Genomic DNA, 24,689 nt, shown 5'->3' on the forward strand with positions numbered 1-24,689 from the left:
TAAATTAAGAACAAAGTAGCTTTTTTAATGGTTAACTGTTAAAAGAGTGGCTGTATGGTCACTGAAGATTTTACATCTACATGACAGGTAATTGCATTCGGTAGGGGAGTTTTGAGTTCGAAGCTGTTAATCATATTAGCAATGTTGATTTAACTTTCAGAATGTGAAGCAGAGGACCCGGAAGCTCACTTAGCCCCAGAGGATCCCGAGGCAACAACGTACGAGAATCACTTGAGCACGTCAGTTCCTGTAGAGGAATTCTGGGACTACATCCAAGAGAAAATGGCAGCCGATGGTTTCAAAGCCGAGTTCGCAGTAAGCTGCTAGATTATTTTGCTGTATCAGACATGGTGACTTAAGAATACCTACCCTAAATCACGACACATTTCAAGAATGTATTCATTAGTTAACGCCTGAACATCTGCTGTTAACATTTATTAACGATAACAACCTGAATGCGGATTGTCGAGGAATTTACTCGAGTTTTGCTCGGTTTCCTCCCAGCATTATGCTGGTCGCTGTCTTACAAGTGAAACATTCTCTTGAATGGCAAAGACCAAACAACTAACTAAATGAATGTTAAAACCAATATATAGGTCTTGGTTAACGCTGACCATTATGACTTTAACGTAAACGTAAATATCGCTGTGAGGAAAATATTTTGAACTCATTGTCTTTTGTTTACATATTATGCTTAAGCTATTGTTGCTTTTTTTTGTTAGGAATTTCCCGCCGGACTCCATGCCAAAGCTGAAGTGGCAAACCTTCCATACAACAAGGCTAAAAGTCGCTACAAGAATCTTGTCGCATGTAAGCATCTGTGTTTGGTAATAAAGTGAAGAAGCAATATAGCAATAATTACAGTAACACATCAAGCAATAAGCCTTCAGTGGTATTGAATCCATTTATCCAGTTTATCCTTAATTAGGACCGACATGTATAGCCATCCAATTAACTCTCGCAATAAATGATATTCCGTCATAAGCCCAATAGCTTTAAATTTTAATTTCGCAGCCATGAAAAGGTTAGGTTAGATCCGAAAGCAAAGATTTACTTTTTTTGGATGAAATAAACCCTGTATTTTTATCTGTACTATCGTTGAAATCTTTCTTTCTGCATCATCTGAAAGCAATTTTTATATCTTTGATCCACAAATCATACAAATATATGCCCTGTTGCAAGCTAGTTACATGTACAACCCGTTGTTGTGATATTCAAAACAATACTATCCCGTTAACTGCGTCCTTGTGACAAACTCTTGCTAAAGCAGTGTATTAGACCGTCCCATGACAAGACCATCGTTATCCTTTTTTGTGTGAAGTAAGAGACGTTCAAATATTTATAGTCATTCAAATATGCATGTATTAAATAAAATTAACCATCTTTTAAACATTTGTCACAGGGACGCATGGATAGAATTTAACGGTATTAGTCCCCGAACTGCAGACAGTGGATCCCCCCCCCCCCCCCCCCCGTCTGTCAATCCATCTATCAAGTCAGTCAATCAGTTAGGAAACACTTTCCGGACAACTGTCGTATAACACTTCCATCGTATTAAACTAATACCTTACGCAACGCTTCACTCTGACTAATTTCTTTGGGCAAACCTCTGTAATCTTCGATCTGTTTTTTACCGATATGGATAAAATGTCTTGGAGAGAGTACACCAAGTTACAGGTCAGTCTCAAGTTTCAGGGGTTTCGTCCGTTTTCTACAACATTATGGCAGTTCCCTTGTGGACTTTGTGGACATAAATATAGCTATCTAACACTTAAAAAACACGTTCATGTTTTGTAGATGCAATACTTCCAGAATTCTTGTTTTCCATCACTACTTCCATTTTTATTTTTTTTTCAGATGACCACTCTCGTGTCGTCTTGAGACTCCATGGACCCAATGACAAATCGGATTACATAAACGCCTGTTACATTGACGTAAGATTGAGTGCTAGTCCCATTAACATATATCCTTTTGTCTTAATGTTATGCCTTACTTTCATCTGTTCTTATTTACGCCTACCGTCTTGGTAACAATATATCTATAGCCTACGTTGTCTTAGTCTGTACCTAACGCTATAAATACTTAAACGTCTTAACACCAGCTAAATTTCTATTCAGCTAATTTAATATCGAAGGATTAGATATAAATATGGTAGATTCAGTCTATACACACCACGGGTGCTGAGACAAAAACTATATTGTCTGAAAGAAACTGTCAAAAGAAGTAAGAGTCAGTGGTAGGATTAGTGGAAATTGTATCTAAAATATCCTCACTCCTTTTTATTTAGATTTGTTCACTGGATTGGACAGAGGCAAATGTTCTGATAGTATGTTGAACGTCGTGAATCCTATTGATAATGCTTAAAGTCCCGTCATAGTGACATTTTTCTGGCCAGGATTCAAGCAGTCAAGGAGTTTGTTTTTGTTTTTGTTTTCTTTTGGCTTTTTGTCATGCTCAGACAAAACAATACAATCAGTACAATTCACAAGAAGCTTGTTTAGCTCTAATTATAAAAGGTATTGAAATATTGTGGCGACATATATCACAATACATCCAAAATATTTCACTACTACATGCCACTCAATTAAAACTTAAATCTTAAAAAACAAGTAAAGGTTTTTCCATACACATTTTTAGTCTAAACTAACACTCACTTCAGGTAAACGGTTCTTCCCCTTTCACTGTTGACGAATTACATTTCAGGTTACAACCAGCCTAAGAAATTCATCGCCTCTCAAGGTAAAGATCCCCTTTTTCACTCTTAATCTGACCATGTAAATCTTTACGTAATAGTATCTATACTCATCATGTCCTAAGAAAAAATGTGGACAATTCACAACGGTTAGATGAGCTACACAGTAACAACTGTGGTATAACCAGGATGGACAAAAATTCTCCTTGTCAACCCCTCAATGCTCTCTGCCCTCTACTCCTTGAAGAATTCATGCACAGGGCTGAGCGCCGAAAGGTTAGAGCACAAGAAGACAAAATGTATGTATAAACACCTAATTACTCCTCGTCGTCATATAACTGAAAAATTATGACGAAAAAAGTACAATGTTAAACCTCAAGCATACATATTTACATATAAAATTCTAAAATTATTTTGATTAATGTTAAAATTATGGTGATGAGAAAAAAACCATTTGCACACAAATGAAAAAAAACTAACGATCTTCCTGTTCGAAATAAAGTGTAAGTGTCTCAGCTAATCACGGTGCCAGGTTTAACATATTTTATGCAGTCGTATTTATTAGGTCAGTATCAGTATAAAAGGAGGATCTTCCAAATAAAAAGATAACGATTTTATTTGCCATAAAGAAAGTGCCTCATAAATGATATGGTGTATTGTTTTACCTGATGCTCACCCACGTCATCTTGGGCTGTTCACGTTGACATGTATCTTCACAGGTCCTACCGATCTCATCATAAACGACTTCATGCGCATGCTCTGGGAACAGAACGTGGGTAAAATTGTCATGGTGACAAATCTGATCGAAGCAACTAAGGTATTTCTAATAGCATATTCCATTGTGCATGTACTGCTCTTAAGACAAAAACAAATGCCTGTGTTTCAAATAGTTCTTAGATAAGGTATTCTATCAGCCCATTGGTATGAGCTGCGTCACTCCTGATTCAGGCCATACCTACATCAAAGGTAACATAACTTGAAATATATGGATCACAACTTCTATATATTGAGTGAGCCACGTTTCGGTATAGGGACTAATACACTTATCAAGCATAATGACCGGCATTAGTACCTATACCGAAACGTTGCTCACTGAATAGGCAGAAGTTGTGATCCATATATTTGTTATGTTATCCAGTTCAATTTCTAAATGCCATTGAATGAAGTCTTACATCAAAGGTGACGTCGTTTTCACATAAGTATTTGAACATCTAGATGATAATATTGGAATGACGAATTGGCTTTAACAATGAAATCAAGTCAAATGATAAGCAAACTTCAATGGGAGTCTTCTTTCGTTGTCCTTACTATTTTGGGTGGGTTGAGTTAAGGAATAATTAAAATTGTATAATGAATTCAAAGTATGCACCAATGATGTCTGCAAAGTGCAAAGAGAGTATTTCCTGTACGTTGTGCCTCAGTCCACGTGTCCTCCGTCATTGGTTTGCGTTTTAGATGAAGTGCAAACAGTACTGGCCGAGCGAAGGCTGTTCGCGGTTTGGTGTCATTGAGGTTACCCCTGCATGACGAGGAGATATATGCGAATTACGCAATTAGAACACTGGAGCTAAGTCACACAAAGGTAGGTCTGATCAATGTCATTGGTACACTCACTGAACTACACAATTAGAACACTGGAGCGAGTCACACTAAAAGAGATCCTATCGACATTATCGGTACACTCATTGACTACACAATTAAAACACTGCAGCGGAGTTCACACTAAGAGAGATCTGATCGACATTATCAGTACACTCATTGAACTACACAATTAGAACACTGGAGCGGAGTCACACTAAGAGAGATCTGATCGACATTATGGGTACACTCATAGAACTACACAATTAGAAGACTGGAGCGGAGGCACACTAAGAGAGATCTGATCGACATTATCGGTACACTCATTGAACTACACAATTAGAAGACTGCGGCTGACTCACATCGGAACTAGCTGTACGCTTATAGAACTACGCAATTAGAGCGGCAAGGCTAAGCTGCACTCAGGTAGTTGTGATCGACACAGTAGGTACACTTATAGAACGACACACTTAGAACACCGGTAGTGGCTCACACTGAGGTAAGTGGGATCGACAGTATCTGTACACTTGTAGACCTACGCAGTTAGAACACCGAGGGAAGAAGGGGGAACCCACGTTGACACTAGCTGTACACTAATAGAACTACTCAATTAGAACACTATAGCGGTGTCACACTAAGGTAGGTCTGATCTACACAATTAGAGAATTAGAACAGTGGTGCTCAGTCACATCGACACTATAGGAGTACACTGACAGAACTGCACAATTAGAACACTGGTGCTGAGTCACACTAGGCACATATAGGTCTGATCGACAATATCTGAAACAATTAGAGTTAGAACAGTGGTGGCGCAGTGACATCGACACTATAACAGTACACTGACAGAGCTGCACAATTAGAACACTGGTGCTGAGTCAGACTAGGGTAGGACTGATCGACACCATCTGAACAATTAGAGAATTAGATCAGTGGTGCTCAGTTACATCGACACTATAGGAGTACACTGACAGAACTGCACAATTAGAACACTCGTGCTGAGTCACAATAGGGCACATATAGGTCTGATCGACACTATCTGAACAGTTAGAGAATTAGATCAGTGGTGCTCAGTCACATCGACACTATAACAGTACACTGACAGAACTGCACAATTAGACACTGGTGTTGAGTCACAATAGGGCAATATAGGTCTGATCGACACCATCTGAACAATTAGAGAATTAGATCAGTGGTGCTCAGTCACATCGACACTATAGGAGTACACTGACAGAACTGCACAATTAGAACACTGGTGCTGAGTCACAATAGGGTAGGTCTAATTGACACTATCTGAACAATTAGAGTTAGAACAGTGGTGCGCAGTCTCATCAGCACTATAACAGTACACTGAGAGAACTGCACAATTAGAACACTGGTGCTGAGTCACACTAAGGTACATATAGGCCTGGTCGACACTATTAGAGAATTAGATCAGTGGTGTTCAGTTACATCGACTCTATAGGACTACACTGACAGAACTGCCCAATTAGAACACTGTCCTGAGTCACACTAAGGTAGGTCTGATCGACACCATCTGAACAATTAGAGAATTAGAACAGTGGTGCTCAGTTACATCGACTCTATAGGAGTACACTGACAGAACTACACAATTAGAACATTGGTGCTGAGTCACACTAAGGTAGGTCTGATCGACACTATTTGTACTTTTATAGAATTACACAAATGCAACACTGGTACTTACATATAGTAATATCGACACAAGCTGTACACTAACTGTACACTTAGAGCACTAGAGCCGAATAACAAGGTAGGTGACCACACACCACTTTCCAGTATTCCCGTCATCGTTTTGATCGCATGTATCCCTGTATACCCCTTTGTAACTTTGCACATGTAAGAAAGTGTTCAAAATACTTGTACATATAGTTCATTATTGCATGATTACCCTCAATTCTCAATTTCTGTCCAAAATGTCTGTAGGTTATTTATTTATTTACTTATTTATTTATTTGATTGGTGTTTTAAAGCGTACTCAAGAATATTTCACTTATACGACGTCGGTCAGCATCATGGTGGGAGGAAGTCCAGGACCATCCGCAGGTTGCTGGGAGACCTCCCCACATATGGCCGGAGAGGAAGCCAGCATAAGCTGGACTTGGTAGAGGGGATTAGCACGCTAGCGCGGCGCAATGACCTAGGGCCCTTTCACCAGTACGGTCGCTGTGAGTACAAGTCCGTCTCTTTGCTGGCTTCCTCTCCGGCCGTACATGGGAAGGTCTGCAACAACATGTGAATGGTCGTGGGTATCGGCCTGGCTCTGTCCGGTTTCCTTCCACCATAATTCTGGCTGCCGTGGTTTAAGTGAAATTTTCTTGAGTACGACGTAAACTACCAATCAAAACAAATAGATTCTTCCAACATGCCCAGAGCTTCACCAAAATGTAATTGTAACATATGTACAATATATTGGTATTATAACACAATCAAAGAAGAGGATACAAGATGAGAATCTGCCTATAAGATGAGCAAATTCTGTTAGCTGTTGGTTTATGCTTTCCTTACCGCCATTACTTGTGTCACGCATCTGATCGGAAAATCTCCTCAGGTGAAAAACAAGACGAAGATTCTCAAACAGTTTCACTTCTCGGCTTGGCCAGATCACGGGGCACCTTCCGATGCCACAATTCTGCTTGACTTTCGAGATAAGGTTCTGGAGTACAACTCGACTTTACCTGGACCAATTATCGTCCATTGCAGGTAGGCGTGGGAACAAACAATCCAGATCAACCTAGAAAGAAACATTTTGAAATGGAATGCTAGTTCTGAAATAAACACCACTTTTGAGTTCTTCATCTGAATCAAACATTTTATACTTTTGCACTAATCAGGCAGATTACGTATGAAATATAAATTAACCATTTTTGATAAACAAATGATCGAGGGTGTATAGGAAATCTAACACCTTCATTCTTTGTTTCTTAAATTCGCAAAGAGTAGAATATCTCATAAGTACATATGGAAAAAGTGTGCAGGATCTGTGAAAAGTCATAATGATGTGCACTAATTCCAATTAAAAATAAACCATATATATTTCAGATTCGCGATATCTTTTAAACTAGGATGCAAGTAAATTGAATATTGATTAAGTTTCCGCGTCTAGAATAATGTCTTGTCTTTCTAGCATCAATGATGCCTGTTTTCATGGCTCCGTGTTAATTCCTTTCTCCATATACGCATTCTTCTTATTTACGGGGGGGCCTCCGTGGCTCAGTTGGTTAGCGCGCCAGCGCAGCGTAATGACCCAGTAGTCTCTCACCACTGCGGTCGCTGTGAGTTCAAGTCCAGCTCATGCTGGTTTCCTCTCCTGCCGTGAGTGGGAAGGTCTGACAGCAACTTGCGGATGGTCGTGGGTTTCCACCCACCATAATGCTGACCGCCGTCGTATGAATGAAATATTCTTGAGTACGGCGTTAAACACCAATCAAATAAATAAATATTATTTTCGGGAGGGAACGAATTAAACTTTGTTTTGCAAATTGATCTTGCGGTTGTGGACGTCGATTATGGTTTAAAATTGGCATGAAAATGTTTGTTTTCCAAAAGAAGAACACATGCGCAGTTGATATTAATCCCGACGTGATTCAAGACACGTTCTGTGTTAGATCGGGATTGATAGCACCCAGACTTCGTTTAAAACCTATGTCCATGTGGTTGTAAAATATAGTACGGCATGACATGACTTCAACGGTGTCAGTCCTTTTCTTGAATTGTGGTAGTTACCGGCGACATTGTCTCTCAAAAGGCACAGCCAAGTCTTTAAATCTTTTTCAAGGTAAACCTTCAAAGTGCGCATGCCCGTTATTAAAGAAGCGATCTTGTCAAGAGTTGGGATATCTATTGTGGAGTACTTTTTGCCTAATGATTTGATTCTACCTGTTGTACGCATGCGTGTCTTGGAACAGTGCTGGGATTGGACGCACGGGAACGTTCATAGCTCTGGATTACCTGATCAATCAGGCTAAAGAAGAGAATGTGGTGAATGTGCCGGCCTGTGTGATGATTCTGAGACAGCAGCGGGTCAACATGGTGCAGACACAGGTACAATTAGTCATAGAAAGACTGCAGATCTGGTTTGGAAATTCCAATCTTCTCTGAGTGTACTGATATACCACAGGAAACGTAATTGTGTAATATAATTAAGACATACAGCATAGAGAGAAAAAACAGAGCAGCGACGACAGTGTGATGCATGTAGCTGCCAAATGATCAGACGTATCCGGTGACATGTGACTTTTTGTCAATTTACCTGAGTTAGGGTATGCTCCCACACCACAGGACTGTTTTCTGAAGGCAATATCTGATCGCACTTAGGTCAAACTTTTTCTACCTTGCACATTATCTGTTATCATGATAATACTTTTCTTCACATCACTTGTTAAAGTTGAAACAAGCATTGTGCATATGTCATCGAAACGGTATTTACCTGCAAACATTACTTTTATTGAATGATGAGATAGAAAATAAAAACAATGCGTGATCGTCTCATTGTGCCAAATGTGTGATGGAATAAAACGGAATGACAAGTACTCATAAGATATAACATGTGGTTACATGAATTTTGATCTGACGGGTGTATTCCGCAAGATGATTTAACATTATGCATTGCAGGAAAGTTCTGCTAAAGTATAAAAAAAAATGCCCTCATGTTAACCAGGAACAGTACGAGTTTCTACATGCAGCCCTGGGAGAAGCCTTGGAATTCAGCGACAGTTCAATTCCATCTGTGAACTTTACCACCGTGTACTCTGACCTTTGCACTGTCGACCCCGAGACCGGACAGTCCAAGATGGTCGCACAGTTTGAGGTCTGTTGCGAAAATAGAATAAGAAATATTTGCAAACTGTTGAGGCTACTAGAATTCTAAATTTACTGTCATTTATGCCACCGCTCCCACCATAATGCTGGCCACCATCGTATAAGTGAAATATTCTTCAGTACGGCGTAAAACAGCAAACAAATAAATACATAAAAAAATTAAGCCACCGTGGTATATAAAGTGAAATATTCGTGAATATGGCGTAAAAGTGTGGTCAAGCAAATAGATAAATGTTGGGAATTACGTGGTACATTACACAGCTAGTCTATTCATGGCTACTGTGGGTCTGTGATGAGATTGTTCTGTCCGACACCTCTTTACAAAGTGTTCAAATAAAACAGAACATTTTAAAATGGAAGTTATCGCCGTCCGTTTTAGGTCCTCCGGGAACTTTCACAACCCGCGAACAAGATGCAAGTGGAATCCGCCAGACATCCGGACAACATTTCCAAGAACAGATACTCCAAATTTTTAGCCCGTAAGTCTTTTGTGACAAAGCCTTATTTCGTCGACAGTTGAGGTACACTCCCAACACACCTAACAGGGTTTGTATGTCGATATCAACTTCTGATTTAATAATGTGTTAGACACCGTTTCCATGTGCCCTCTAAACATCCTTGTAAAGTATGTGAAAACTCATAGCTCATCTCGCTGTTCAGCAGCGTATACCGTTAAGGTATCGTTATCAGAGAGGTCAATCTGCAAAGTAATGATTTGTTCAACTCTCAGACAGTAATAACCGAACAGTTTTAAATAAATTAAATACATATAATAAAATAGTCTAATCTTAGACTAAATAGTAAAACATTTTTTACAGCATATAAAACAATGTAGGTAACAACAAAATATAGATTCCTTTGGAGATTAGAGCAGACACAACACCTTTCCAAACACACACAATCTCAATAGGAAGTCTCAGCATATAGAGGTAGATCCACTGATTCTCGTGAATTCCTAGAGTGAAAGATAACACTGACATCCAGATGACAATCAGCAGTACTCAAGGCACAATGACAAATGGTTGGTATGCAACCTTCCTATCAGTCACAGACTCTACACTTGATTTTTGATTAGCGGAAATGCCCCAAATTTATATACATTTACAGTGAGCATCCAGAAAGATGGCTCGCCTTAAATGTGCTCGAGAGCAGGGTCGGCGTTCCCCGGTAAAGAGCTCAAACACTTACCTGGTTAGCATCAAGCCCCTGTAACTTCCCATTTCACATCATTCTTTTTCGTCAGTTAGTGCGATTAAGGGCTGTTTTTCTTTCCTTGTATTCAGAGTGTTACAACATTGTCCCCACGTTGTTCGTGGTTCTGTCTTTGGAATTTATGAAGTCTAAGCCTCATGAACAGTCAGGTACGTGAAGGAAAGCTGTAAACTGCGTAATATGTGTTGCAAATAACACGTTGTTGCAGCACAGCATCTTCGTTGGAGTAAACCTGTAATTGTTGTGTTTCAGTTGATAGCTGCAGGCCATACCTGTCCACGCCAGTGTCCGACTGTAACGACTACATCAATGCTGTGTATCTTCCGGTAAGGATCTCAGACGGGACCCTACAGTGTGGTTTGTATGTTCGAAAGTGGAGAGGTAGTATTAACTGCAAGGTACTATACCTAGATATTAATACGGTACACTAAGTTAAAACTAACACCGTTTTATTAATCTTCTCTAGGCGTGGTAAAGAGTGCTGTGTGAGTGCTTGGGGTTTAACGTCGTACTTATCAATTTTTCAGTCATATGAAGACAAAGGAATCCTTAGAGTGCATGTAATGTGCCCCCTTGGTGCAGGACGGATTTCCACTGCTCTTTTATCTAGTGCTGCTTTACTGAGGCGCCTTACCGAAGGCAAGTAAACAGCCCCGCCCGAGCCATTATACTGATACGGATCAACAAGTTGTTGCATTGTCCCCTTCATGCTGGACGCCAAGCAAGGAAGTTACAACTTCCTCCTTTAAGGTCTTAGGTGTGACTCGACCCAGGATTGCCCCTGGAACTACCGCTCCCGTGGGAAAGAATAAGATTACATATAATTATGATTCCTTCTCATGACAGAATAGCTGAAATGCCATTATCATTGGTCTTAATTTTTTCAAACTGATTAATTATTTACAACGTATTCATGTATTTGGTCGTTGTATAACGTCATATTCATTAGAGTGTCCGTGGTAAACCACCAACCTTTGACAGGGGCGGATGGACTTGCCAGTTATAGATATGTACAAGATACTGTTGGGACACAAGTGTTTTTCATCCACTGGCTGCCTCCGTGGCTCACTTCGTTAGCGCGCTAGCGCAGCGTAATGGCCCATTAGCTTCTCACCAATACGGTCGTTGTGAGTTCTAGTCCAGCCCATGCTGGCTTCCTCTCCAGCCGTACGTGGGAAGATTTTCCAGTAACTTGCAATTGTTCGTGGGTTTCCCCCGGGCAGTGCCCGGTTTCCTCCCACCATAATGCTGACTGACGTCGTGTAAGTGAAATATTCTTGAATACGGCGTAAAACAACAATCAAATAAATAAATAAATTCATCGACTGTTAGGCCATTTATTGCCCAGGCTCCTACAGTTGCGGGGGCATGGATTTGACCCACATCCACATTTTTGTAGAATGTATATCAAGTCCTAGGTAAAGGACTGATTCCATCGGTCACATGAACCTAGGATTTATTCCATTGCCTCCACGACACTATACTCTATTTCACAAATACAACCTACCTCAAATATATTATATATAACTGTCATAGAATATCACATATCCTAGTGAATGATAAGAAAACATCTTCAGCGCTCGGACATACCCCGTTTCCATTGATAATTTCATGCTTAAATCTGTTTAATGCAATTTTTAATTAGCAGCCTCGTTGATGTATGTGAAGTCGGCAACAAACACACCAAGATCTGGCCCAGGGATCATTAAGCGATCCTAGACTTAAGTCAAGATTTCAAATGACTTCAATATTGCTATTTGTAATGTAAGAAGATCCAAATATTGCTTGACAACGTTAATTCTCGATCAGTTATTGTGCAATAAATTTCGGCAAATATAATGGAAAGGAACGCACCAGACTTAATGATTAAATTTTTGACTTGAGTCTAAGATAGGTTCGTGATAACTTCCAGAGGTCCTTACGTAGTGATTGATTGATTTATTTATTTGATTGGTGTTTTACGCCGTTCTCAAAAATATTTCACTTATACGACAGCGGCCAGCACTATGGTGGGAGAAAACCGGGCAGGGCCCGAGGGAAACCCATGACCATCTGTAAACCGGCCCGGATAACACAGTTGGTAGAGCGGCCGCTTCGGGACCGGTAGATCCAGGATCAGTCCTTGATTGAGTCACACCTAAAACTTTAAAAGAGGAACTTGTAACTTCCTCGCTTGGCGTTCAACATGAAGGGGATAGTGCAACGAGTGGTTGACCCGTATCAGTATAATGGCTTGGGCGGGGCGGCTTACTTGCCTTCGGTAAGTCGTCTCAGTGAAGCAGCACTTCATAAAAATCCGTCCTGCTACAAGGAGGCACATTACACGTACATGCACCCTAAGGATTCCTTTGTCGTCATATGACTGAAAAATTGTTGAGTACGATGTTAAACCCCAAGCACTCTCTCACCCACTCACCATGTGTTAGTTGCTGGCAGAACTATTGATGTGGCTGCCTGGAAACGTGTTCAAGTTGCACTTATTTGAAACTCACGAAATGGCCTCTGCCTTCAGTGTTTTCCCTGGACTCTCTGTTGTAAACAGTAGGAACCTGAATGGCGTATGACGTGTATGAGTTTACCCTTGGGAAATTACAGATGTTTGTGTATTTTTGGTTCAATGAAAATACCGGTTTTTACTTGTAGGGATACAAACAGAAGAGGGGTTTTATCCTAACTCAGACTCCTCTACCCAACACGGTCGTGGATTTCTGGCGTCTGGTCTATGATCACAAAGTCAGTACCATCATCATGTTGGACCGCGTGAAAACAGGGGATAAGGTAGGTAGTGTGTCAAATTGACCAGTTGTACAGAAAATGGAATACCCCATAACAGGGGTTAAGGTATGTAGTTTCTCACATTGACCAGTTGTGCAGAAAATGGAATACCCCATAGCAGGGGATAAAGTAGGTAGTTTGTCAAATTGAACTTATGCACATCATGGAAGTCCCCCACAACAGAGCATTAGGTACGTAGTTTGTCTCATTGACGACTTGTGCACATAACAGTTTAAGATAAGTAGTCTGTCACGTTGAATACTTGTGCACATAACGGAAGACGCCCAAAACAGGGGATAAGTTAGGTAGTCTATCACATTGACTACTTGTGCAGAAAATGAAAGGCTCCCAAAACAGGGAATAAGATAGGTACCCTGTCAAAGTGTCCACTTGTGCACATAACATGTTAAGATCAATAGTCTGTCACACTGACTACTTGTGCACATAACGGAAGACCCCCAAAACAGGAGATAAGGTAGGGTAGTCTGTCAAATTGACCACTTGTGAAAATAATGGAAGTCCCCAAAAACAGAGGATTAGATACGTAGTTTACCACAATGACCACTTGTGCACATTGCAGGATAAGATAAGTGGTCTTTTACACTGACCACTTGTGCACATAACGGAAAACAGGGTTATAAGGTAGGTAATGTGTCACACTGAAAGAGGTGCAAATACTGGGAAATCCCAATAATGTAACAGGGAATAATGTAAAGAATGTGTCAGATTGGAAGTTGTGTAGATAATGGAAGACGCTCTAATCAGGGGATCCGCTTCCGTGCGGTAGATCCAGGGTCAATCCTGGATCCACTCACACCACATCAGTATAATGGCTCGGGTTTGGCAGCTGACTTGCCTTCGGTAAAGCAGGGCGCGTAGCGGTTATGTCGAAAAGTTTGACAAAACCTTAAGACCATGAGCGACTGGCGGGGCCTGATCAGATTCAGTTTCGTTGCGCGTGGATCGACCGCGACTGGAGGCAGCTGTTAGCAAATACTTATAGCAGCGTTAATGATGTAGGAGGCCCGTGTACACGGTGCGTGGATGTATAATATATTATATACAATATATAATATACCTTTAAGTTGTCTTTGCTGTGGAAATTTAAGGTTTCTTGGAAAATTCTCTTGTCCATTTATTCCAACTTTTCTACACTCCCCATGTACATCATATGCTTTGTACCTTGGAAGAGGTGTCGTACAAGCACAGTCTAAGCCTGCAAATATCGATAAGCTTATTTTCCAGCTCATCGGTCCACTTTATAATCGCCATTTCCATAGTGCAACTCGTGCATTCCTGGGAGCAACTGTTACCAAGTGGACACAAGCACGTGTAGATCGACGGAACTTGGTACAACTGGATGCTTCGACTCGCGGAAAAGTCGAACTTGTTCAATTATGAGCAGCTGCAGAGTCAGCAGTTGTCGGTGATCGCAAACGCGCGTAGATCGACCGTATGCCCCCAGTTGCTGCCAACTTCTCCTAGTTGCTTCCAGTTGCCAAAAACCCAGTTGCTCCCAGTCGGAAGGTCGACATACGCACGACTGAAGTCGTCTCACTGAAACTGCACCAGATAAAAGAGCGGTGGAAAACCGTCCTTCAACAAGGAGGCACATTACACGTACATGCACTCTAAGGACTCCTTCGTCATCATATGACTGAAAAAATTACTGTTAAGTACGACGTTAAACCCCTTTGCATTCACTCACTCACTCACCCACTCACTCTAAACAGGAGGTAAGTAAGAAATGTGTCACATTGAAAGTTGTGCACGTTATGGAAGGCCCCCAAAACAGAAGATAAGTAGTTAATGTGTCACATTGAAAGTTGTGCACATTATGGAAGGCCCCCAGAACAGAAAATAAGTAGGTAATGTGTCACATTGAAAGTTGTGCACATTATGAAAGGCCCCCAAAACAGAAAATAAGTAGGCAATGTGTCACATTGAAAGTTGTGCACATTATGGAAGGCCCCCAGAACAGAAGATAAGTAGGTAATGTGGCACATTAAAAGTTGTGCATATTATGGAAGGCCCCCAAAACAGAAAATAAGTAGGTAATGTGTCACATTGAAAGTTGTGCACATTATGGAAGGCCCCCAAAACAGAAGATAAGTAGGTAATGTGGCACATTAAAAGTTGTGCATATTATGGAAGGCCCCAAAAACAGAAAATAAGTAGGTAATGTGTCACATTGAAAGTTGTGCACATTATGGAAGGCCCCTAAAACAGAAGATAAGTAGGTAATGTGTCACAATGAAAGTTGTGCACATTATGGAAGGCCCCCAAAACAGAAGATAAGTAGGTAATATGTCACATTGAAAGTTGTGCAGATAATGGAAAACCCAAAACAGGGAATAAGGTACGTAATGTGTCACATTGAAAGTTGTGCACATTATGGAAGGCCCCAAAACAGAAGATAAGTAGTCAATGTGTCCCATTGAAATTTGTGCACATAATGGAAAACCCAAAACAGGGAATAAGGTACGTAATGTGTCACAATGAAAGTTGTGCACATCATTGAAAGCCCACAAAACAAGAGACAAGGAGGTAATTTGTCACAATGAAAGTTGTCCAGGCGATAGACCCCAACAGAGGGGATGAGGTGCATACATATAGGTAGTCTGTCACATTGACCACAAAGTGTTACATACAATGCTGAGAATATTCTGAGTGTGTGACTATCGAGAATTACAAGGCAGCGAAAAAGTGCGCGCGGCAAACTGTTATTTGGTTTATTATACATTCAATAACAGTTCAGTCTGTCGAACACCCGAGGTGTTTACTCAACTGAACCCTAGCATCAGGACATTTCAAATTGCTTATCCTCCAATATTTCCAGTTCCATTATGGCAATAAGCGCTATTTGGAATTAGTTCGAGATCAGTTGGCTTTCCCAAATTCGGCACACGTAAAACTGTCTCTGTACTTGATATTTTATGCGTGAGTGAGAAAGTACTCACTTCGGGTACCCAAGTTTCTCCCACCCATAAAACCTTTCCCCTGATACAAGTGTACATTGGTGTAAAACTCCTGGCCCCAGGATCACGAACCGATCTTAGACTTAATTCAAAATTTTAATCATTTTATTTGGTATGTTCCTTTCCATTATTTTAGCTGATATTTGTTTTACAATAACTTAGCCATAATTTACGTTGTCAAGCAATAGTTTGTCCTTGGTACGTTGGAAATAAAAATTAAAAAAAATAAAAAGTGATTTGAACATTTGACTTAAATCTAGGATCGCTTAATGATGTCGTGGCCAGTAACAATCTGCAGATTACATCATGCAATAAAAAGTCAAATATACAATACATAAATTTATTATACTTTATTTTCTTGCGCACAGAATGTTGGGGTGTATTGGACAGATAAGAAGGAAACGTTTAACCCGTTCGAGGTGGAGGTGACAGATGTTGACCAGAGAGTGGAATTCTCCACTTGGACTTACGAACTGAGCCACAAAGACAAGGTAAAGCCCTTCTATACTTTTGAGTATGTGAAACAAAGGCAATTATTTCTGAGTACTTTAATTCAGAGATGAAAAGAAAAATGTCTGTTATCTTAGTGATATATTAGTTGCTATTTTTCATGACTGAAAGTTCATATTCTGGATCTGGGCATCGAAACTGATATTCCAACATCACCCCCCCCCCCCCCCCCACTTCCAAATAAAATGGTGGTTCCGGGTCAACAACCTTAAAACCAATTCCAAAAGAACCCTCAACACAATCTACAAAGGTCATTGTCCATGTACTAAGTCCGACATTTGGACGGGTTCATGAAAAGAGAAGCATATAACGGTTTTTGAATAGTAATGGAAAGACCCAAAGATCCAGATCTTCTACTATGCCAGTTTATCGGTTTTTGATAGTCAATATATATCTCGGTTGCGCTTTTAGCGCTAGTGTTCAAGCCCGAACTGAACGTCTCCGTTGAACTAAGTGTACGATCTTCACGTACGTACTGTACTGTACTGTGCAAAAGGTTGAAAGAATCAGTTAATACGCGTGCGACGTTTTTAAAAAGCAAAAAAACAAGAAACAAAACGGGGCCTCCGTGGCCGTGGTAGTTATCGCACCAGCACGGCGCATTGATCCAGAAGACTCTCTCCAATTCAGTCGCTGTGAGTTCAAGTCCAGAACATCTTGGCTTCATATCTTTAGGTACCTGGGAAGGTCTGCCAACATTCAGTGGTTGTTCGTGGGTTTTCCTCGGCTTCTGTCTGGCTTCTGTCCGGTTTCCTCCCACCATCGTATTGTGAAATATTCTTGAATACGGCGGAAAACGCCAAGCAAATAAATAAATCAAACAAAACAAAAGCGCTGGCGGTGCACATCTAACTGTAATAACACCTTTATTTAAAGAAAGAAGAATGACTCATGTCTTGTCACAAGCTGCGACGCATGCACATAACTCGCCCAAGAACAGGAAGAATACTAACTCCAACAACAGCTTGAACACACTTCACCAACACAAATGCGCGTTGCAGCTGAAAATAGAGAATAGAAATTGATCATCCCCATGCAAAAAATTTTGTCGATTTTTACTTTCGGTCACAGTGCAAATTTGGGCTAGACATTATGGACTGATCACATCAGAATAAAAAGCGAACCCTTCATAAGAATGTCTCATAATGTAACCAAGAAAATTGGTTCATAACAACACATATAAAACATGACCAATCACCACAACCTTTAAACCAGTGGGATGTTATAACCCTATACAAAAAAGAATTCTAATGTTTTGGCACAGCAACGCTGTGGTTAAATTCAAAATCGATTCTTTTCTTTGTCGAGCGCTTTTTTGTCCTAGTTTTTTTAAAAATACGCGTAAAATCTGAAGCATATCTCTTCGTGTCCAGTATATAGCGAAACTACGACTATCAGCCTATAGTGTAGCAGCTGTTGGACGTTGGACGAAATGGACGATCAGGGTCAATAATCGCATGGCCCATTCCCAAAAGGACACAAACACAAACCACCAACAAACTAAGAAAGTATACATAATATACCAAAATAGGACGCAATCACGCAAAGAAAAGCAGTCAGCAGTTTCCAACGATCATGGAAAGGCGAAAGGAATTTCACTGGCAAAGAGGCCATTCAAAACACAATAACCTAGCGCTAGATCACGCCAGGTGTGTATTCAATCTCATTCACCGACAGGGATTTTCCCGAAATGTCATTCCTCATTTGTTTATTGATATGATTGGTGTTTTACGCCGTACTCAAGAATATTTCACTTATATGACGCCGGCCAGCATTATGGTGGTAGGAAAACGGACAAAGCCCAGGGGATACCCACGATAAAGAATGGTACAGATATAAGTCCGATCAGTGGTGTCATGTTAGTACAGGAAAAACTGAGTCTATAATTCATTATAATTTATGTTATTATGTTTATAATAAAAATAATGCATGTGACACGGAGAGAGACTCAGCCCAGGCTGATCTTCCGTGAGACTCTCGGAGGGAAAGGAAGTAATATAAATGGTAATAAATCTAAGCTATGTTTGTTGCAAAACAATCAAGTTAGGTAATATAATACATTTCACACGGCAAGTTATTCAAATGACAAACTATTCACACAGACATGAAAACACTATTCAAAAGGGCAAAAAGTAAAATGACCTGTACCTATATAAGTGATATGCACGACAAACTACAGGTGACTGGTATGACTGAAGCAGTGAGCACAGGATAGTGGGAGGAGGCCATTACTGACTCCTCCCTGCACTCACAGCATAAAGAAACCTGCGTTGTACATCACAAGAGGGAAAGTGTGTATTTTACACACCTTAAATGCAGAGTCTTCCTGAATGTTCTACATTATCCTGATGAATACTGTAAATTTTATTTATGATCGAATTTGATGAATATTTCCAGAAAGCACCTCAGCCCATCAAAAAATTCCGCTGCCCATTTTTCACGAGTGAACCAACACTGGAGACTATACCAACGCTTTTGACTGTACTACAGAGTGTTGACATGTGGCGAGTTAAGGCTGGCGACGGACCTGTACTGGTTCATTGCAGGTTAGCTAAGCATTACTCATATATGATGTGTGTCAAAAGAGCTCTTCTATGGCAGACAGCTGCCCGCTGCCATTGTACACTCTCTTCTATAACATGCAAAATTATGCATTCTCACTCCAGAGAAATATAGCGGTTTTTTATTTTTTATAAGGCAAAGACACCTCCAGTTTTTTGCTCATATAACATTAAAATGTAAATAATGCTTAGTATTTGTTGAAAACGAGGTCTCCATATAAAACGTAACAAAGCCAAAATCAGATTTTGGGAAAATAAGCTTATGTAAACAAAATAACCGTATGTAGGCAGAAGTAGTTTATGCTCTGAGACATAGGCCCTCTGCATACGGCTTTCCTATTACCTATGTAATCATAAGGTCTTAAATTATGTTTATCTCACTTTTGATATTGGTTTGACTGGGAATGTAAACTTTATCCTTAGAGGGTGGCCTGTTTGTGGCATTCGAGGTATTAAATATTTTAAGCGATTTACAATGATTCATAGATTTTACTATTACAAAATGATCGTTAAGAACAAAGAATGTAGCATATTTCTAAAAGCGAATCAGCGCAGATACAGAAGATACATTACAGATACATTAGACAAACCTGATAAACTCAACTGTGAAAGGCCACCCTACTTGTATGTAAGCCAACAAACCTAACGAAAAGATGAGAAATTAGCCGTAAATTAATGTCATATGTATAATATAAATTATACATATCATAAACGATCATGTGGTGAGTGCGCATTACTTGCTTTTAAGATTGATGATGAAGAAATACAGGCTTACGTGTATGATTAAAATAATATATGCCCCGATTGTACCCAGGGATGGCGTGACAAAGAGTGGGTTGTTCTGTGTGGTTTGGACTGTGCTAGAAAGACTGAAGGTTGACCAGAACGTCAATATCCTACAGACTATAAAGCAGATGAGGAACAACAGACCGGAGATTATAACAGATGTGGTATGATTACTTATAACATTATTAAACAGATAACTATATCAGTGTCATTTTCGTATAATGCATATGAGTGACAGTCTTCCTTTTAATGATGTACTAATGCTGGTACCATTGCTAAACGTGGACCTCTAAATGGACCACAGTACTTCTAATTATCAAATAAAAATAACACAAATATAATTATGCCCTTACGCGTATGAGTCTATTTCAATGCTCAGTGACTTCTGGAGAAAGAAAAGGATCATGCGTCGACTGATTAATGTCTTCATGCTGAATATGGTGTAAATGCATTTAGAATTTGAGTGTCAAAAAATCAGAAACTCATGTGCTTCAAACATTATGCTTGTCATTTACCATCTGTTATCTTTAGACTTTACCCTATTTTAGGGTCATCTTGCTTACCATTTGCCATCTGTCTTTTTTTTCGCCCTCATCTACCCCATTTATGGTCAGATTGCTTACCATTTACCATATGTCTTTTTCATCCTTTACCCTTTTTTTAGGGTCAGCTTAACTTCATCCACCAGGTCGTTTTGGGATATCTGGACAACTTCCAAACCTACGCTAATTTCAGACCAATGACAACAGATTTGGAGGCGATGTAAAATAAGTTCAGCAAAGATTCCACTAATAGTTTCTACGCTATGACTGGATTAATCAAAACTGTTTCTTATTTCCATTCGCCAGACTTGCTGTGGCCTCAGTGCTGTATATTTGTGTAACTTTATGCCATAACTGATGAGCTTTTATGTCAATGGTTTGTCACTGTTGATTCTGTTGGTGTTGATTAAAACTGTGTTGTGTTGGGTTTGCTGCTCACTTTGTTGTTGTTGTAAAGGTAGGGGTTTAGGACGAAAAGTGTTGTAACTGTTGTGAAAATGCGTTCAAATCATGACTATTGTGTGCTTATTGCTGTAAATATGCTTTGTTCCTGTAACGGTCATTTAGATGATTAAGTTTTTGATTTAATAATGCGGCTTCTAGGTCATGATGATAGTGCTATGTTTGGTGTAAATTTACGCTTTTTAGATCATGATGATTGTGTTATTGATTTAGTAATACACTTTTTAGGTCATGATCATAGTGTTTTGATTGGTGTAAAGTTACTTTTGTAGGTCGTGATGACTGTGCTGTTGATAAAGTCATGCTAATAGTTATGTTAATGGTGTAACTTTACGGTTTATAGGTCTTTTTTATGCTTATATTGCTACGAAATTTTCGGGTTTTGATTATTTTTGTTTTTCTCATAAATGTACGATTTTGAATGTTTTATTGATTTGAAACTCTGATTATATAACAAATTAGTTATGCCGTCATCACCGTAAATGTATTGCTTAGGTTGAAAGGGGAAGAAAACATAACAATGATGTCAAAATTAGATGGAAGAGCGTTAAAAGTTATCTGCAAATATGGTCTTACAATATTTTTTTGTATGCTGGGTGTGTGGGACCACCTTTTGGTATTTATCGTTACATAATAATGTGCTAAATAAGGATGTGATGCCTGTCTAATACATTTACTTGACTTGTTGTTTATATCCGAACACACACAAACACACACACACACACACACACACACACACACACACACACACACACATACATATATATATATATATATATATATATATATATATATATATATATATATATATATATATATATATATATATATATATATATATACATAAATATGATCAAAATCCAGGTTGAACACATTTTTTTAGCTGAAAAGACCAAATTCTAGTGCAAATATATTGATTACACCTGTGTTACATCCTCATTTAAAGCATTATTACACAAAGACTATATATACCAAAAACTGGTCCAGAATACAAAAAAACATATTTTCCATTTCTCTTTAAAAGAAAAATTTTAAAAAGCACACATTTTCAACTAACTTTTCGCACTCTTTCATCTTAAGTTGATGTATTTTTTTGTTTTCTCCACCTTCAATTTGTTCAGTTTGTTGCTATTGGTAGACTTGTGCTTTTATGCCACAGACATATTCTCACATACTTATTATAAACGTTTACTTCTCACAAAGATGTGCATCGTAATTGCTTTATTCGCATTGAAATATATTTTTGATACTTAAATTTATTTACAAGAATTTAACGTGGGAAGGTCAGACAACAACCTGCGGATGGCCATGGGTTTCCTGCGGGGCTCTGCCCGGTTTCCTCCCATCATAAAACTGTCTAATGTCGCGTAAGTGAAATATTGAGTACGGCGTAAAACACCAAGCAAATACATAAATAAATATTTACGAGAACAAACCTAGTAAATCCATTTAAAATATACAGGTTAGTAATCACTTATTTACCTGTTAGAAGTATGCAATCTTCCTCGTACAATGTTTAGAGCTGTTTAAAAATTCGTTTGAAAGACTCCTATCATTTTGGATATCTAGCATATCTTTGACATTTCTTAGACACAGTGTGTTGTGTGACGATTTTATATTATTTACAACAAGTAAAGGTTTTGCGAAATTTAAAGCCACTGGGGTTAGTCATGCTGGATGAGATGTTATTGATATAAAGGTGAGGTGTTTTTAGTCCTGGCGATTTTTTTATTGTTGTAATGTCACACTGTATAGAGCATGTTGTGTCTGTTGTTATTGCAGTAAAGGCATGGTTATAGGTTGTGCTGGATCCGTTGGTATTGGAGTAAAGACACGGTCTTATCTATTTATTTATTTGATTGGTGTTTTACGGCGTACTCAAGAATATTTCACTTAAGCAACGGCCGCCTCATTATGGTGGGAAGAAACCGGGCAGAGCCCGGGGAAACCCACGACCATCCGCAGGCTGCTGTCAGACCATCCCATGTACGGCCGGAGAGGAAGCCAGCATGAGCTGGACTTGAACTCACAGCGACCGCATTGGTAAAAGGCCACTGGGTCATTACGCTGCGCTAGCGCGCTAATCAACTCAGCGACAAAGGCCCCAGACACGCTTTTGGGCTATGCTGTTCTATTGTTATTGGAGTGCAAGGCACAGTTTTGTGGTCATCTTTATTGCTGTATACGCGGTACAAGTACGGCTTGTGACCATGCTTATTGCTTTGTTATTGCTGTACAGGTGCAGGATTTTGGTCATGGTTATTGATGTGTTATTGCTGTACAGGTGTGGGATTTAGGTCATTGTTATTGCTTTGTTATTACTGCATAGGTGTGGGATTTAAGTCATATTTATAGTGTTTTGTTATTGCTGTCAAGGTGCAGGATTTAGGTCATGGTTATTGATGTGTTATTGCTGTACAGGTGTGGGATTTAGGTCATTGTTATTGCTTTGTTATTACTGCATAGGTGTGGGATTTAAGTCATATTGATAGTGTTTTGTTATTGCTGTCAAGGTGCAGGATTTTGGTCATGGTTATTGATGTGTTATTGCTGTACAGGTGTGGGATTTAGGTCATTGTTATTGCTTTGTTATTACTGCATAGGTGTGGGATTTAAGTCATATTGATAGTGTTTTGTTATTGCTGTCAAGGTGCAGGATTTTGGTCATGGTTATTGATGTGTTATTGCTGTACAGGTGCGGGATTTAGGTCATATTGATAGTGTTTTGTTATTGCTGTCAAGGTGCAGGATTTTGGTCATGGTTATTGATGTGTTATTGCTGTACAGGTGCAGGATTTTGGTCATGGTTATTGATGTGTTATTGCTGTACAGGTGCAGGATTTTGGTCATGGTTATTGATGTGTTATTGCTGTACAGGTGCAGGATTTAGGTCATTGTTATTACTTTGTTATTACTGCATAGGTGTGGGATTTAGGTCATATTGATAGTGTTTTGTTATTGCTGTACAGGTGCAGGATTTTGGTCATGGTTATTGATGTGTTATTGCTGTACAGGTGCAGGATTTAGGTCATTGTTATTGCTTTGTTATTACTGCATAGGTGTGGGATTTAAGTCATATTGATAGTGTTTTGTTATTGCTGTCAAATTGCAGGATTTAGGTCATGGTTATTGCCTTGTTATTGCTGTGCAGGATTTAGGTCATGTTGACTGTATTTGTTATTGCTGTAAAGATGCCTTTCTACATGTCCTAACGAATGTGTTGTTATAGGTGTAAAACTTTCGTTTTTGAAGTCTTGCTGAACCTAATTTTTATGCCATTTTGTTTATATTGTGATGTAATATTTTACGCCATGTTGGTAATGTTTTGTATTGCTATAAAGCCATGTGTATAGAACAAGTTACTTGTAGTTACGCTGCTCTTAATATAAATGTACTTTCTAGCCTTAAACTGAGTGGGTTGTAACTGATATCTGTATATATTAGTATATAGTTTAGTTATTTAACAGTTGTTTAAAAGAAAGCTAAAATATGAAGCAAGTTTCATCATACAGACAACTGAAAATTTGGCGTAAAACTGCTTTCATTTATTTTTTTTAGATTCGAAGAGTGTTAAAAGACATTCAAACATTTAAATTTTATGGTGGGCTTTCTATGAGCCATACTGACGGTATCCAGGAACTCTGACGTCACATCACCTTTTTTCTTGATGCACACTAGAAGGAAAGAATTTTTGAGAACATTATTTTAGCAACCTCTTACTCACGGGTAAAAAGTTGTTGTAACACTCAGTGTCGTG

At 39.3% G+C, this 24,689-nt stretch overlaps 2 protein-coding genes across 2 annotated transcripts in view; both read left to right on the top strand.

Annotated features, from left to right (window-relative positions):
• LOC135481298 (receptor-type tyrosine-protein phosphatase mu-like) overlaps positions 1–24,689 on the top strand; it is a 179,620-nt gene that overhangs the window by 13,653 nt on the left and 141,278 nt on the right. The gene's annotated exons all lie outside the window — the stretch shown is intronic.
• On the top strand, positions 81–20,694 carry LOC135481289 (receptor-type tyrosine-protein phosphatase kappa-like). Its single transcript, XM_064761136.1, has 14 exons — positions 81–87; positions 161–315; positions 723–810; positions 1,858–1,934; positions 6,837–6,988; positions 8,194–8,329; positions 8,946–9,095; positions 9,486–9,585; positions 10,571–10,644; positions 12,962–13,096; positions 16,440–16,562; positions 18,979–19,127; positions 19,957–20,092; positions 20,593–20,694. Exons 1-14 carry the CDS (start codon positions 81–83, stop codon positions 20,692–20,694), a joined length of 1,584 nt encoding a protein of 527 aa, XP_064617206.1.

Source organism: Liolophura sinensis, unplaced genomic scaffold, assembly GCF_032854445.1.
Source record: "Liolophura sinensis isolate JHLJ2023 unplaced genomic scaffold, CUHK_Ljap_v2 scaffold_15, whole genome shotgun sequence".
In the NCBI taxonomy this organism is placed as follows: Eukaryota; Metazoa; Mollusca; class Polyplacophora; order Chitonida; family Chitonidae; genus Liolophura; species Liolophura sinensis.